Source organism: Hemibagrus wyckioides, linkage group LG29 (assembly GCF_019097595.1).
Source record: "Hemibagrus wyckioides isolate EC202008001 linkage group LG29, SWU_Hwy_1.0, whole genome shotgun sequence".
In the NCBI taxonomy this organism is placed as follows: domain Eukaryota; kingdom Metazoa; phylum Chordata; class Actinopteri; order Siluriformes; family Bagridae; genus Hemibagrus; species Hemibagrus wyckioides.
In genome coordinates, this window is record NC_080738.1 from 4,307,641 (window position 1) to 4,322,336 (window position 14,696).

Consider the following 14,696-nt stretch of genomic DNA (forward strand, 5'->3'; position numbering starts at 1 on the left):
GCAATCTCCAGTTCTCATCTGTTGTAAGTGTAATTGTAGAGATCTGATATATTGTCATTGTTGTGTGTGAGATGGAGAGTAAATGTAGTGTATATAAAGATTTTGTGTAGTTCATGTTTTCAATGCTAAAACTGAGTGTGTTAAGTGTGAGAAGGTTTTCTTTCTTGCAGGATGAGGAACTGCAGTATTACAGATGAAGGTTGTGCTGCTCTGGATTCAGCTCTGAGGTCAAACTCCTCATCACACCTGAGAGAACTGAATCTGAACCGTAATAATCCAGGAGAATCAGGAGTGAAGCTGCTCTCTGATCTACTGAAGGATCCACACTGTAAACTGGAGACACTACAGTGAGTTACTGACTTCCTGTCTCTTTACTCTACTGTATTGTAAGACATTGAGTAATATTCAGTGTGTTGTGTAAAATGTCACATCTAGTGTGTGCATTACGCTTCTGTTGTTCATAAGGAATGTGATGAGTGACTCTGTTTAACGTTGTCTGTAATTCTGTCCTCTTCTGTTTTTCAGAATTAATGACTCTACACTCACCAGGTCTGGTGTATGACCGGAGTCTGACCTCAAACCTCTTGTCCAGGATAAAGCAGTAGTGGTGAAGCATTAGAACCCATCCCACATTTCCAGCAGTTTGGGAGCTGAATCATTCATATTCAGATGTAGAAGTTCCAGAACAATAACCGTGACTGGCCACATCCTTTTATCCACTCAGCTACAAGTTACTTCAGGCTTTAATCACATATTTTACAATCCAAAGTCCAATCCTTCAGCATCTACACACAACACAGAGATATCATCACACCATCACACTGATTACACAAACACACATCCAGCTGTTGGAGATGTTTATAGTGAATTTTTCACATTTGTTTCTCCACAGATGATTCAGTTACAGTTGTAATATTTATTTTTTTTATTTCTTTAAAATTCCTTTTTTTCATATCTCTTTTCTTTGTTTGCTAATCTGTGTTTAATTGTAACCATGGTAACAGGTCTGCTGATTGATTTGTTGTTGTAGTGACCCAGTTTTGTATATATGTTGTATACATGTCATTTCCACTGTGTGTAATTACAGAATAAACAGTGAGTGTGAGTGAAACACAACAATTCAGGTGTTTGAGGTGTGTTTAATCACAAACCTTTCTGAAGGGTGGGGGGTGGGGGGGTTCAATGCTTTGAGGATGCAGCGTGTGGAGTAAATGTGGTCTCCCAGTCAGGAAATCCAGGATCCAGTTGCAGAGGGAGGTGTTGGTGCCCAGCAGACTCACTAATAGAGAGAAATTGTACCATGGTCAAATAAGTCAAACTTAACAAAGTCCTTGTTCATCTTAAGTAGAAGCTGGTTCTCAAAGTTATGCCAATTAATTGCTCCCCATCTTGGGCTGAAGATCAATCCAGCTTCACTAAAAAGTCTCTCACAGGCCTCTGAGGCAGGGAGGGCTGTGTCCAGCTTAAGTGACAGGTTGGATAAGGCTGGACAAGATGTCAGCATAGTCATACCTTCAGCTGTACATGTTAGGTATGCATCCAGTTGTTTGGATGTCACCTGTGTGCACACATGCTTTATATCAGAGAATAAACCCTCTTCATCCAAAGTGTATGAGGAGTTGTCAGCAGGCTAAAGACTCTCATCATGATCAGGAAGATGTCAGACGTGACAAAGATGATGAAGTCAGACGCTACGTATGACTGGACACTCATAAATGATTATTTAACAGGTAATGTTTACTCAAATAATTCTATTCCAATAAAATTAAAACCTCTTTACTCGTTAATAGAACACAAAAGTTTCTTGTTGTGTTAACTAAATGCCAAGTTTTAAGTCTTATACTGATATTGTTTAGAAGTTAATAGAAGTGTTAGGGCTTACAGTGAGGAGGAATCTGCAATGCAAAACAAAACAGATATTAGAATAGAAAAGGAAAGAAAACATTTTCTTATTCCACAAGCAAGTTGTCTGTTACAGAACTCGATAGTGATCCAGTGCAATCACACAATCTAGACTATTACAGCATTATAGCACGTCTAAGATCATATTAATTAGGTCTACTGCATCCTCGCTGTCTAACCTGGACATTGTCCTGACTCCGAGCCGCTCAACAGTGGGCATTTCTCACTTAACATCTGGACTTATTCATCTTCTGCACGCGCTTCATGCTCATGAGGGTCGCAGAGTGAACGAGTCAGGAATACACTCTGGATGAAACCCCAGTGCTACACACACACACACACACACAAACACACAGGGCACAATTTAGTATTAAATCCACCCACTGCTCCTATTGTGTTTAAGCTCTAGAGAGAGTGTGGTGTGTGGAAACCCCTGAAGTCAAGTTTGCCGATGACACGACCGTGGTGGGTCTCATCAGCAAGAACGACGAGTCAGCATACAGAGAGGAGGTGCAGCGGCTAACAGCCTGGTGTAGAGCCAACAACCTGTCTCTGAACGTCGACAAGACTAAAGAGATGCTTGTTGACTTCAGGAGAGCACAGAGTGACCATTCTCCACTGTTCATCGACAGATCCTCTGTGGAGATCAGCAAGAGCACCAAATTCCTTGGTGTTCATCTGGCAGAGAACTTCACCTGGTCACTCAATACCAGCTCCATCACCAAGAAAGCCCAGCAGCGTCTCTACTTCCTGAGGAGGCTGAGGAAAGCCCAACTCCCTCCCCCATCCTGACTGTGTTCTACAGAGAGACCATTGAGAGCATCCTGAGCAGCTGCATCACTGCCTGGTTTGGGAACTGCACCGTCTTGGATCGCAAAGCACGCTTCACGCTTCATCTGCAAAGCTGACAGCATTGTGGATGACCCCACACACCCCTCACACACACTCTTCACCCTCCTGCCATCTGGAAAGAGGTACTGGAGCATTCAGGCCCTCACAACCAGACTGTGTAACGGTTTTTTTCCTCAAGCCATCAGGCTTCTCAACACCCAGGACTGAACAGTACAAAACACTATAAAACACACACTCACACACACACACACAGGACTGAACTGTACAAAACTCTCTGTCTCTCTCACACACACACACACACTCTCTCTCTCTCACCTGTGTGGACACGTACACATAACTTATATTGTTCAATAATTATTGCACCACCTCAACCCTTGTGTTTATTACATCTGCTGCTATATTTCTATTTATGTTTATTTCTATTTTGCACTACCTCAACCGCTGCTACTGTATTTCTACACAACACATGTTGTCAGGTCTCAAAGTTGTACATCATTTCATTTTATTTCATTTCATTTACATTTCATTGCACATGTTCTCTTTTTCGGCGCTAGTGTCCTGTTTTTCTCTGTTGTCTTTTTGTACTTATTGTTTCTGCACTGTCTTGTCTTTGCTCTGTTTGCACCTAGCTGCACACTGTGCACTTTATGTGGCTTGGACAAACTTCTGGTCCTGGAGAAACGTTGTTTCATTTCACTATGTACTGCGTCAGCTATATGTGGTTGAAATGACAATAAAGCTTCTTGAATCTTGAATGGAACATAACATTTGGGGAAAAAGAAATAAACAGTCAGACATTAAAGTGATATTTCTCCCAAATATGTAAATTCTGTCATCATCTCATCTGCATGTCGCTCCAAACCCATAAGAAATTCATTTATTTTCAGAAGAGAAATGAAGACATTTTTAATGAAATCTGAGATTTGAGTCCTTTTGTTGAAATTTCCCCAACACCCGGACACTTCAAAAAATTCATAAAAAGATTGTAAAATAAATTCATATGAATCAAGAATCACAGTCACAGTCTAAATCACAGTTTAATCACAGTCTTCTGAAAAGACATGATCACTTTATCTGATAGATTTAATTAAGGTTTTATTCACATATTAATGCTAAACAACTAATATAAACAGAATCAAGCATGTTTGTGCTTCTATTTACCAAAACTGAATGCTGTAAACGTTGTTGACTGATCGATGTTTATATGTGAATAAAAGCCTAAATTTGATCTGTTCATTATATAAAGTCATAATGACTTTTCAGAAGACTTGGATTAAACCGCTGGATTCATTTTGATTTATTTTTGATCTCTTTACAAATATTCTGAAGCATCAGAATTTTGGGGGAATAAACTTTCAACAGAGGGACATAAATCTTGCAGATATCATTAAAAATATCTTAATTTGTGATCCAAAGTTGAACAAAAGACATGAGGGTGAGTCAGTGATGACAGAAAGTTCATTTTTGGGTGAACTGCCCCTTTTTAGAAACATTAATTGAACTACACTAACAATGTAGAATTACAAAAAAAATAAATAAAAATAAACCTGTTGAACATTACAGTATTAAAACATCTGGACTCAGAAACAACTCCTCACACTCCTGGAGATGGTCTTCTCTCCTGCTGTGCTCTAATGGCCCTCTTTCCTCTTTACCCCTGTCTCTTGCCCCAGTGAACCATTTGGAGATCCTTTTCTGCCTCTTTTTGGTTTACATCTTCAGTCATTGTGTTCTTTTTCAGTCCACCTGTAAAAGCAAATGCACATTAACATCTGAAATGTCCAGCTGTATATTATGGTAACACTATTTTTGGTGTCCCTGTTCCAGTGTCATTGTCCATTCAAGTACTCAGTGATATTAATGATGAAAATCTACTTACAGGGTAAAAGGTCAGTTTACCCCAAAATCAAAACGTGCGCGCGCTCTGACAAAAGAAAACGGCTCTTTTTAATGCACGGTGTCATTATGCGCTGATTTAGATCCAAATACAGTGTAATTAGTGTAATTATCAGTCACACACAATAACTTAAACACATATACGTGTTTCTGTGTATGTGGAAAAAATCCAGTGAGTCTCTGCCCTGTTATGAGCAGGACAGAGCTGACCACCGGGAATTCCCCCGGTTCACCTGATGACCACTCCGGGCCTGGACTCACAACTGTCTGAAATTCACCCTAAATGACCTCGCCTCCGAAAGCAGCACTTTACTCTTCTAGATCCGTGATCGGATACCTCAGAATTCACAATTATGCTAATTGTGCTAATTATTATAACTTGGCGCTCCGTTCGTTCCTCATCAGCAGCTGGCTGTACAGTAAAGTCACATTTACCTCAGGGGAAAAAATGGCGGCTAACCTTACACAGACACAAAATACACAAGGAAAGCAGAAAATAAACAAAAATGTGTTCAGAGTCAGGAAACAAAAACCTCTACACATTACTATCAACACATATAACCATATTTTAATCCTCACACACACTTAAGTGATTATAACTGTTTCACGCTTCTCCCCCCACAGAAAAGTTATTAACATTAGTTTAGCGGTTTTAAAGATCATTTAAACTGTCAAAACAAAGTTCCCAATGCTCGAGACCACAGATAATAAAGATATCTTTAGAAAATATTCATTTACCCGCTTATTCCGCTCCACATCCACGTCCTTCAGCCGCCTTCAACAGATGAAGTGATCTCCCTCCCGCCTGTCACTCACTGGGTCTGGAAGAAACTGTATCCTTACGCCATGGCGGGATTTCCTCTACTTCCAATATTTAACATCTTCACAGCTGTCATTTTAAATTTCCGCTTATTTTCAACTAAGATCACATGATACATGATATTATGATATAATGTTATAAGAAGAAATTCGTAAGGAATCATTCAAAGCAGTAGGACTACTTTGTCAAGCGGAAGGTGTTGTCAGTGAGTGAGTAGGTCTTATTGAACAGGTAGGTCCAGTGAGACCCATTTAAATGTCTTCCTTTCCGATTTCTCCTCATTCCCAGTTAAATACATTTTGATAAATGCACAGGCAAGTGAACACTGTAATGCTGAACATTCACACAAAGAAACAAAATAAAATAAAATAAAATAAATGGAACACAATGGAAAATAATGCCTTTTTATTTAAAAAGTAGCTATATCAAAAATTATATAAAATTATATAAAGTGAATAGTGTGTAGTGCAATAGTGTCCAAGGTGCAGACAGCAGCAGTACGGGGTGGTCACGAAGTGGAATAAGGTGATGAGAGCAATGGTATCGTCCATCATTAAAGTGCAGATGTGCATTTGTATGTAAACGGGAGCAGACTGTGCAACATGTATGTTTATGTGTTGTATTGTGTGCAGTCTTGAAATGTGCAAATGTGCAGATGTACATTTGTGTGTTTGTGTGCCACAGTCCTGCAATGTCCAAATGTCCGGTGTGGTTGGTTGGAGTTCCAACACGTGTGTAGGAGCATAGTAGGTCTAATCAGTTGAGTCCTATGTGAGGTTCTGATTGAGAGACCGTATAGCCTGCTGGAAGAAGCTTCTCCTCAGTCTCTCAATGTTGGCCTTCAGGGAGCGGAAGTGTTTCCCTGACCTCAACAGAGAGAAAAGTCCATTGTTGGGATGGCTGAGGTCCTTCACGATCTTCCTGGCCTTGGTCCAGCACTGCTTGTTGTAGATCGAGTGCAGGTCAGGGAGCTTGGTACGGATGATGTGCTCAGCTGATCACACCACCCTCTGAAGAGCTCGTCTGTCCTGCATGGTGCTGTTCCTGAACCAGGTGGTGATGTTTCCCATCAGGATGCTCTCTATGGTGCAGGAATAAAAGTTCCTTAGCACCACCAAAGACAATGTTAATATGGTGACCGTTACCTGGCATCACAGCCACTTCCCGAGTCTAAACAGCACTTCTGCTTCCTGTCCATGTTTAAATATACCTGTGTGTTTAATTCTTTTAATTAATAGCACGTTAGCTATTAGTGCTGTCGGGTTTCCTCCAACCTCTGTTTGATTCTGTGATCACGTTATCGCGATACATGCCCCTGCACCTCAATATATCATTTTAAATCTAAATATATACATTTTAATAACAAAATAATATGTTCTGAAATCACTTGTGTAAGTTATAAATGCAAAAGAAAGCTGTTTTTAAGTTTGGAAGGATTTCGTCCCCCGCCTCTGCCTCACAGTGGTTTAGTCCATCGCCTGCTATCCCCGATACACATTAGCCCGTGTTTAGAGAGTTTGTGGCTCAGCTGTGGATCCCCGAGGAACTAGTTACTTTACTAATATAATAATAATAATAATAATAATAATAATAATAATAATAATAAAGAACGAATAAAGGGTGATGAATAAATAAAATAATAAAGGGTGTTTTGCACTGTGTCTTGTTTTGGATGGATCTTGACTGCCATCGTGTGGACAAAATTAGGAAGTTCACGCTCCCAAAAAAAGTATATTTATGTCAAATAGGTAAAAACTGAAAAATCTTTCAAGGAGTGTTTTTCAGTGTTTCTCTTCACTAGATTAAATTATTAATAGGATAAATAATAAACAAAATATTAGTGCCATCATGTTGCCACATTTAGGAAGTGCACGTTACACACCGCTTATAAATCTATATTTGTAGTTATTTTTTTCCAGTGTGCTGTTTGTCGCCTTTTTAGAACACTACTACTACTGATAAATAAATAATTAAAACCTACTGTTATGAATGCTTTCTATACTTTAAGGCATTTTTTCCAGTTAGAATCTTCTTACTTGGTTCACAGGTTGTTTGAATACGGCAGGTCACAATCAGGGCCGTACCAAGGTTTTTTTAAATACTGAGGTCCCAGAATAGAGACTGGTAGGGGGGTTCAGGGGGGCATGCTCCCCCCAGACAATTTAGATTTTCCTGACCTACATGTGTGCATTTTAAGATGTTTTGAGGCTCATAAATTGGATAACAATATACACAGCAAATTTAATAGTGTTAATTCAACTCGAATAGAGTTAAATTCAACACTTTTAAAGTGTCTATATTGGTCCACACTAAAACGAGTTAAAACAACGTTTTTAAAAGTGTCAAAATCCTAACACCATTACAGAGTTGCAGCAACACTCACAGTAGTTGAAATTTAACACTGGCAGTGTTGAATTTAAACAACTCTAGTGTTCAGTGTCAAAATTTAACTCCAACAGGGTTTTTTTTTTAAAACACTAAATAGAGTTAAATCTATATTAACACTATTGAAAGTGTAAAATATAATTCTTTTTTAATAGTTGATTTTTATTTGAAAAACACTACATGGGAGTTAATTAACAATCCCTAATTTCACTCCCACAAACAACACATACTTATATTTAGAACAAAATGTACAAATAAACAGAACAAATCAACTGAATCAATTTTTATTTCAGACAAGCACACCATATAAACAGCTCTGCTTTGTCGCAACAACAGAACCTCTCCACAAAAATACACTTCACACAGTATGACAATGTGGCACAATGTATGTTTTTTCATCCATCACATTAGAAAACTGTCTGTCATGAGGTCTGTAATAAATCAACTCCTTAAGTGAAAAAACAGCAAATGAATCTACTCTGTCCTCTATACAGTATGCATTCAAATGATCATCAAAATAAAGAGTGTCCACTCTAGAAGTCAGAATGAAAGCTTGCTCATCACTTATAATGATGTTGGTGATCTTTCTGAAATAAGAACAAAATTTCCATATTTGTTCTAACACAAACAAACATATCAATCTGATATTCTGTTCCATAGTTCTTCACCCAGTTAGTGGTTGACACTTCACAGTATGCATTAACATTGTTGATTTGGTGATGTTTTTAAAATTCTTCACAGATCTTTTAAAAAAGCTATGTTTGGCCTCAAACCTCATGCACCAGACATGAAGAAGTGGACCTATTTTACAAATACAACGTGGATAATGTACCATGAAATGGTGCTTTGGAATTAACCTTTTTTGTGGAAACAAAGACCTGAACAGCTTGTGGTGATCATTAATCAAGTGTTTCAAATAGTATGTCATGCCATCTGTTATAACTGGTGAAAATACAATATTCACAATCTGAATCAATAGGAGGAGCAGGTGTCGGAGAAAAAATAATATACCCAGCTTTGAATTATATACCTAGCTTTAAAAGTAGCTTAAGTAATAATGTATAAGAGTTATTTAGCCATTGATTAAGTAGTTAACTTTGATTAATAATAGCTATAATAATCAGATATAGCCTCATAGTCTTTATAATAATCATGCAGAATTATTAATGGCAGCATGCTAGTGTAATAACCACACTGGGACTGAAGAAACAGAAAAGAGGAGAGATTTATTGGAACATTAGGAGTTACAACTCAGTCAGCCAGCCTATCCAATGGGATCAGTGGGACCGGGGGGTCAGTTGTAGAAGACGGAATTTCGGGATCCTGAGGAGAAGTTGGAGAGTAATCAGTGGGAGAAGTTGGGGGCGAATAGTCAGGAGAAGACTGGGGAATATCATGAACACTGTAAGGCATAGGCACAAATTCAGGAGAAAGTTGGGGAATGTCAGGGGAATTAGGAGATGAAGAAGAGTCAGAGGAAGAATCATTAGAGGAGATCTCAACAGGGAAATCCTCAGTCTGGACGCCTTGAGAGGTGGTGCGTGTCCAATGCCAGTAGAAGGTCTGAGTAGACTGATCACAGGTTGTGGGGTGAAATTGGGTGCTCTGATCAAGACAGACGGTATCTCTCACGATATGGTGAGCGAGGTAAGGAGACTCAGGAATAGAGGATTCAGATAGGTGCTCCAGGAAACCAGTAAGTTCAATGGCCAGACAGGATAGCTGATACTGGCGATAGCGTCGCAGAGCACCCCTGGGACTTCTCCGGAAGATAGCGCGGCGGGCTGACTGAGCTAGGAAAAATAATGGGAAATGGGAAGAGATGAGTGAAGATGAGTGAAGTGCATATTGCGTGACTATGTAGTCAGCAAAAGAGAGCGTGTACTAAGGCAAAAGGAACACAGTGTGGGAAGTAGGCCAGGTCACAGTGACATGACAGTGATAGGCGGGTAGAGGAGACAATAGCATTGGAATACTAGCAACCAGCAGTGATGAAAAGAGAAAAGGATATGAGGCAGCTTAATGGCTCAGCTTATTTTAAAAATAGTAAATAAAACTTAGATCAAGTAGGTAGAGGGAAAAGTCATCATGACATAGAGGAAGAGAGCAAGGTACTTACACATTGTTGTGGAGGGCAACGCGCGAGGAAGCACCTTTAAGAGGTGACGGTCAAATGAAGTCAATAAGGAAGTGGCGCCTATAAGTAAGCGCCAATTTTTTCTAAAAATTGTTGACTTAGCCTAAAAATAAGGGGAACTGGAGAGGAGGAAAATTGACGTCATCGAGGGGAGGATGGTATCAATTTAGGGGCGGTATCGGGACAAATGCGAAAATAATGGGAACTGGGAAACGTATGTAAACTAAGGAAGGAGGGACTAAAGTAGCCATACACTGAATATAATGGGAAATTGCTGGAAATATTTAAATTAGAGAAAAGGAGGCGCCCCGGGGCGCCGGGGGTATAAGTAGAGGGGACTTTTTCGGGGTTTAGGAGACCAGCTGCTCTCTTCAGAAATGCATGTTGTTGACTGCATGGCTGAATAAAGAAACTCGCTTCTTCTCATCTGTTGACTGAGATCTCTTTTATTTCGGCTAAGTTTTATAGCTTGTGGAGGTCATTGGGAAAGCTAAGAGAAATAGATACAAACAAAAATTCCACCCTGTGATATGTCCACTCGGAGGGGGCTCTGAGTTCCGACACAGGTTCCAGTAACTGTTATTTCTTTCCACTACATCACCAAAAATAAGAGGAGCATTTCTCACAAGACACCAAGACTGAATAGCATTTAGTCCAAGATCCTTGCTCTCATCCATTTTCACCCCACTTGGTCTGTTTTTTCTCTCAGTATACCCGTAATTGAAACTTTGGATCCTCTGTGACAATGCTTCCAAAGACAGATACTTTTGGTTAACAAGGTATTGAAATACAAGTTTCAGTTCATACTGCACTACACTTTCAAGCAAATCGTGCATTATGTCAACTGCATAGTTATTGGAAGTGTGGAAAAAATGCAATGTATTGAGCAAGCATGTCTTTTTGACCCCAAATGTTGAATCCAACTTTGGATTTTTCTGTAGAGATGCACAATGCTGTGTATGGATTTCTTTTGTACGAAAAATCATGCCAGGGTCATCTTCAGTGAAGACAGACTGTAACTCATCTTTACTGGTCAAACAAAATCTACAGCAATATGTACCACTGAAGGACTCAACAAAACCAAACAGTCCATGTAAACCTAGGTTATCACCTGTTACTTGTATAATAGAACCAATCAAAGGTGAGTCAGAGAAAGGCACTTCAATTCCTTGGGTTTCAAGTGTTTTAAGATCATCAATGAGAGGCCTTAGTATATCATCAAATCCATATTTCTTCACTTCTTGTGAGTAAAAGAATGCCACAACATGAATATTCATTAACACAGAATTAAATTTTGGGGGCAGGTTTCTCAATACAAAGGCAAATACAACCAAGTTTGTGTATCCCTTTCTTTGAACCTAAGGGATTTGCAGTCTCAAACTCATCATAATAAAGTTGAATCTGTAGAGCATGTTTTTTAAGAGAAAACAAACTGTTGCTTTTGAAATACGAGCCATCACACATGTCTCTATAAATGCCTTCTTCCTGTTGTTTGGCTTGCAAGAAATGTTCACATATTTCACTGTTCTTGAACATAGACGTTAGGGTTCCCAAAATTGGCACGTACACAAATTTATCTGTTACAGGAATCTGTGTGTAAACTCCTGTTGTTCGATCTCTGCGTAGATCAAACCGCACCCCGAGAACATTTTCAACTGGTTCAACTATTTCAAACTTTCCCTCAAAGAACTTCTGTCTTTTCACTCTTGTGTTCAAGACGGAGAAAGGATTTTCAAGTTGCTCAAAACATTTTTCCACCTTCAATCTGTACCCTGAATGTCTGAAATACAGCTGTGAACTGCTTCTTTAACTTGACAATGAATGCCCTTTACAAGTTCCTCCATGGATTCTACCATTGCTTGCACTGTGCTTTCAGCAACACCATGTGCTTGTAGCTGTGCTACAACAGAACCACACATATTTAACACTTGATGATTCACAACAGATCGCTGGGGGGCAAATGGGGTGTCTATACTGACTGCTTGAGAAGATGAGGGTTCATCAGCTTTATTATGAATGTCCACATTGTCAACACTATCAGTCAAAAAAATGTTCCTGTGGAAATTATTAAGGTGTTTCTTGAAACCTGAAAAAGTGCAAAATGAAGAAGTGCACCCCAGCTGTCCACATTGCAAACGTAAAGTTTTTCCAGGATATAAACCATGATGGAGCCTTAAACGCTGACAAAGCAGTGCAGAACTTTTGTGGTGTGCCTTACACAAAAAGCAAATAAACATATTTGCCTCCAAGGATATTTATCACCTCAAGGGTTGTAAAGAAATCTTGCTTTGAGCTCCCTGACTCTGGGATTTTCTTTGGCACTTCCAACGTCAATGTTAAACACTGTGGTTTGGATGAATGTGTAAAAGTTGTAGAGGGATTCGTGGTAGTTGACACTGAAGATGAAGTGTGCTTTGAAGAGCTCATCGAAAGCTGCCAGGGATGTTTGTGCTTTGCAAGGGATGGGCTTGTGATCAAGGATGACATAGAACCTTTGGATGTTGTTCCTCTGCTCACCAACACACAGGAGGAAAGGCTGTCCTGACTTCACACCTGCAAGGAAGGTTTCAACACTGGTTCCAATCTGTAACAAAACAAAGAAATATCTTGAGAAAAAGTGTTTAGCACCACTTAACAACTTTTATGAAACAAGGGTGTCAAAATAATAATGTTAAAAAAATTACATACCCGCAGATATCTCACAACATGGTCGACAGCTTGATATGAGCTAATTTTGGCACTCTTCTTGTGGCCTTTGGAGGTAGGTGGAAGCAGGTGAACCAGCAGTAAAATACTTGACAGGTCACTGTCCCAGCCTAGAAGCAAAGTAGGAGACAAATCAGAACTAATTACATCTGAATTAAAAACATTAAAGAGAATATTGAGCAATGCTTACCAGTCCCATCAGAGTTTTGCTGTGCACACAAGAGTTCTTCAACATGCTCATTAGAAATCAGGTTCTTGCAGTCTGCCAGGATCCTGGGTTTAAAATAAGTAGACCATTTTGCCAAAAGTCTGCCTGACACCTCCTCTCCAAACATCATGGTGAAGTCTTGTTCAATCTGCAGGAGAACAGAATTCTTTCAATCTCGTACAAATTTCAATACCTTACCAAAGTCAATACCTTAAGCAACTGTTCAGTTGAAAAAACATGTGTCTTACCAAGCCAGGGGTGTCAAGGAATCGTGAAAACACATCCAAGACTGTTGATGACTGTTGCTGATCCTGAACCAGTGACTGGCGATATTGAAATGTGGCCCTCATCTTCTCTTTGATAACCGATGCATCAGTTGAATGCTTCATAAAGGATATTGCTTCATGACAATCCTCTCCAAGCAGTTGCATGTCAGTCAGAAGAAAGTTCCTCTTTCTCTTTGAACTATCTTGATCTATCTTTATCTTGACATTAGCCTTTCCAACAACAAAACCACAACTGATCTGAACAAGATCTTTATGTCTGAGATTTAATAACTATATAGTAATTTAATAACTATAATATATTATTCACAACAAAAGCATTGATTGCACACCTCTTTTGCTGATTCCCGTTCAGCATGGGTTCTTTTTCCTCCATTTGTCTTAATAATTACTGTTGCATCTGATGAATCAGAGGATACTAGTCTGATAGAGTTCTCTGACACAGACGAGGATGAAATGTCTGACACAGGTGACATAGTGTGTGATACATGCTCATATAGCACAACTGTAACAGTTTAATATATACATGTACAATGACAAAATAATTTGTCCTTCACAGCATTTGTCACTGATGATCCACTGTTTTCCCATCAAAATCAAGTAATAATATATCTTACCTATTGATTGTTCAGTGGACACCGTAACAGTAAGGTTCCCTGCTTGCAAAAGCTCCTCAAACACATCTGCATCCACTTCTGTTCCTGATTCATCTGTCAAGCGCAGCTCAGACTGTAGTGGAAGACATAGCGTTTCTATGACTGAGAAAATATTAAATTATGACCAGAGAAAACTCTCCCTGGTTTAATGTTTCCATTATTATTACTATTTTGTAGAGCAACACAATTTGTGTGGTACAATATAAATAGATTGAATGGTCAATTTATTCAAACATTCAGAGTTGTTTGAAACGACACTAACCTTTTTGAAGAAATGTGTTGAAGTCTTCGTAGCCCTCCTCAGTTTTGGCCACTTTCACATACTTCTGATTTTCTCCAAATCTCACCTTCACCAACATTTTGTACTAACAAAACAGAGAACCTTTATGAACTGTCAACAATTTTATCTGAAACACAACAGAAAATTTTCATCATCTCATTCTTAACTTTACAGTCTACAGCAGACCACTACACACGTACACACACACACACACTCACACACACACACCTCATAATCAGCATGCATGAACAGTTCACCGCTAAATCTTAACAATATAAAATTCATTTTAAACACTTTGACATTTTTAGAAAATGAGTGAAGGTGCAGTTTTCAGTGAGAATTGCATTTCAATAAAACACTCGCTGTACTGTTATCCTCTAACCTGCATTTTTTCCCCATTATAAAAGGCTAACACCATTAGCAATGTTGCACTTGTGTGGCTAGCTTAAAACCCTACACTGAAAATATATGGGCTCCTCGATGCATTTATCAAGCGAATTGTGTGCATTAATTGGCAGTTCTGTGCAAAAATTAAAGAGTCCTTCAAAAACAAGTGGTGCTTGAAAACTC

The 14,696-nt window shown here is 39.1% G+C and overlaps 1 protein-coding gene across 1 annotated transcript in view; it reads left to right on the plus strand.

Moving 5' to 3' along the window:
* LOC131348985 (NACHT, LRR and PYD domains-containing protein 12-like) overlaps positions 1–14,696 on the plus strand; it is a 135,328-nt gene that overhangs the window by 93,931 nt on the left and 26,701 nt on the right. Inside the window, exon 20 of the mRNA XM_058384244.1 lies at positions 171–347. Within this exon, the coding sequence (XP_058240227.1) occupies positions 171–347 (177 nt within the window). The remainder of the gene's footprint in view (positions 1–170; positions 348–14,696) is intronic.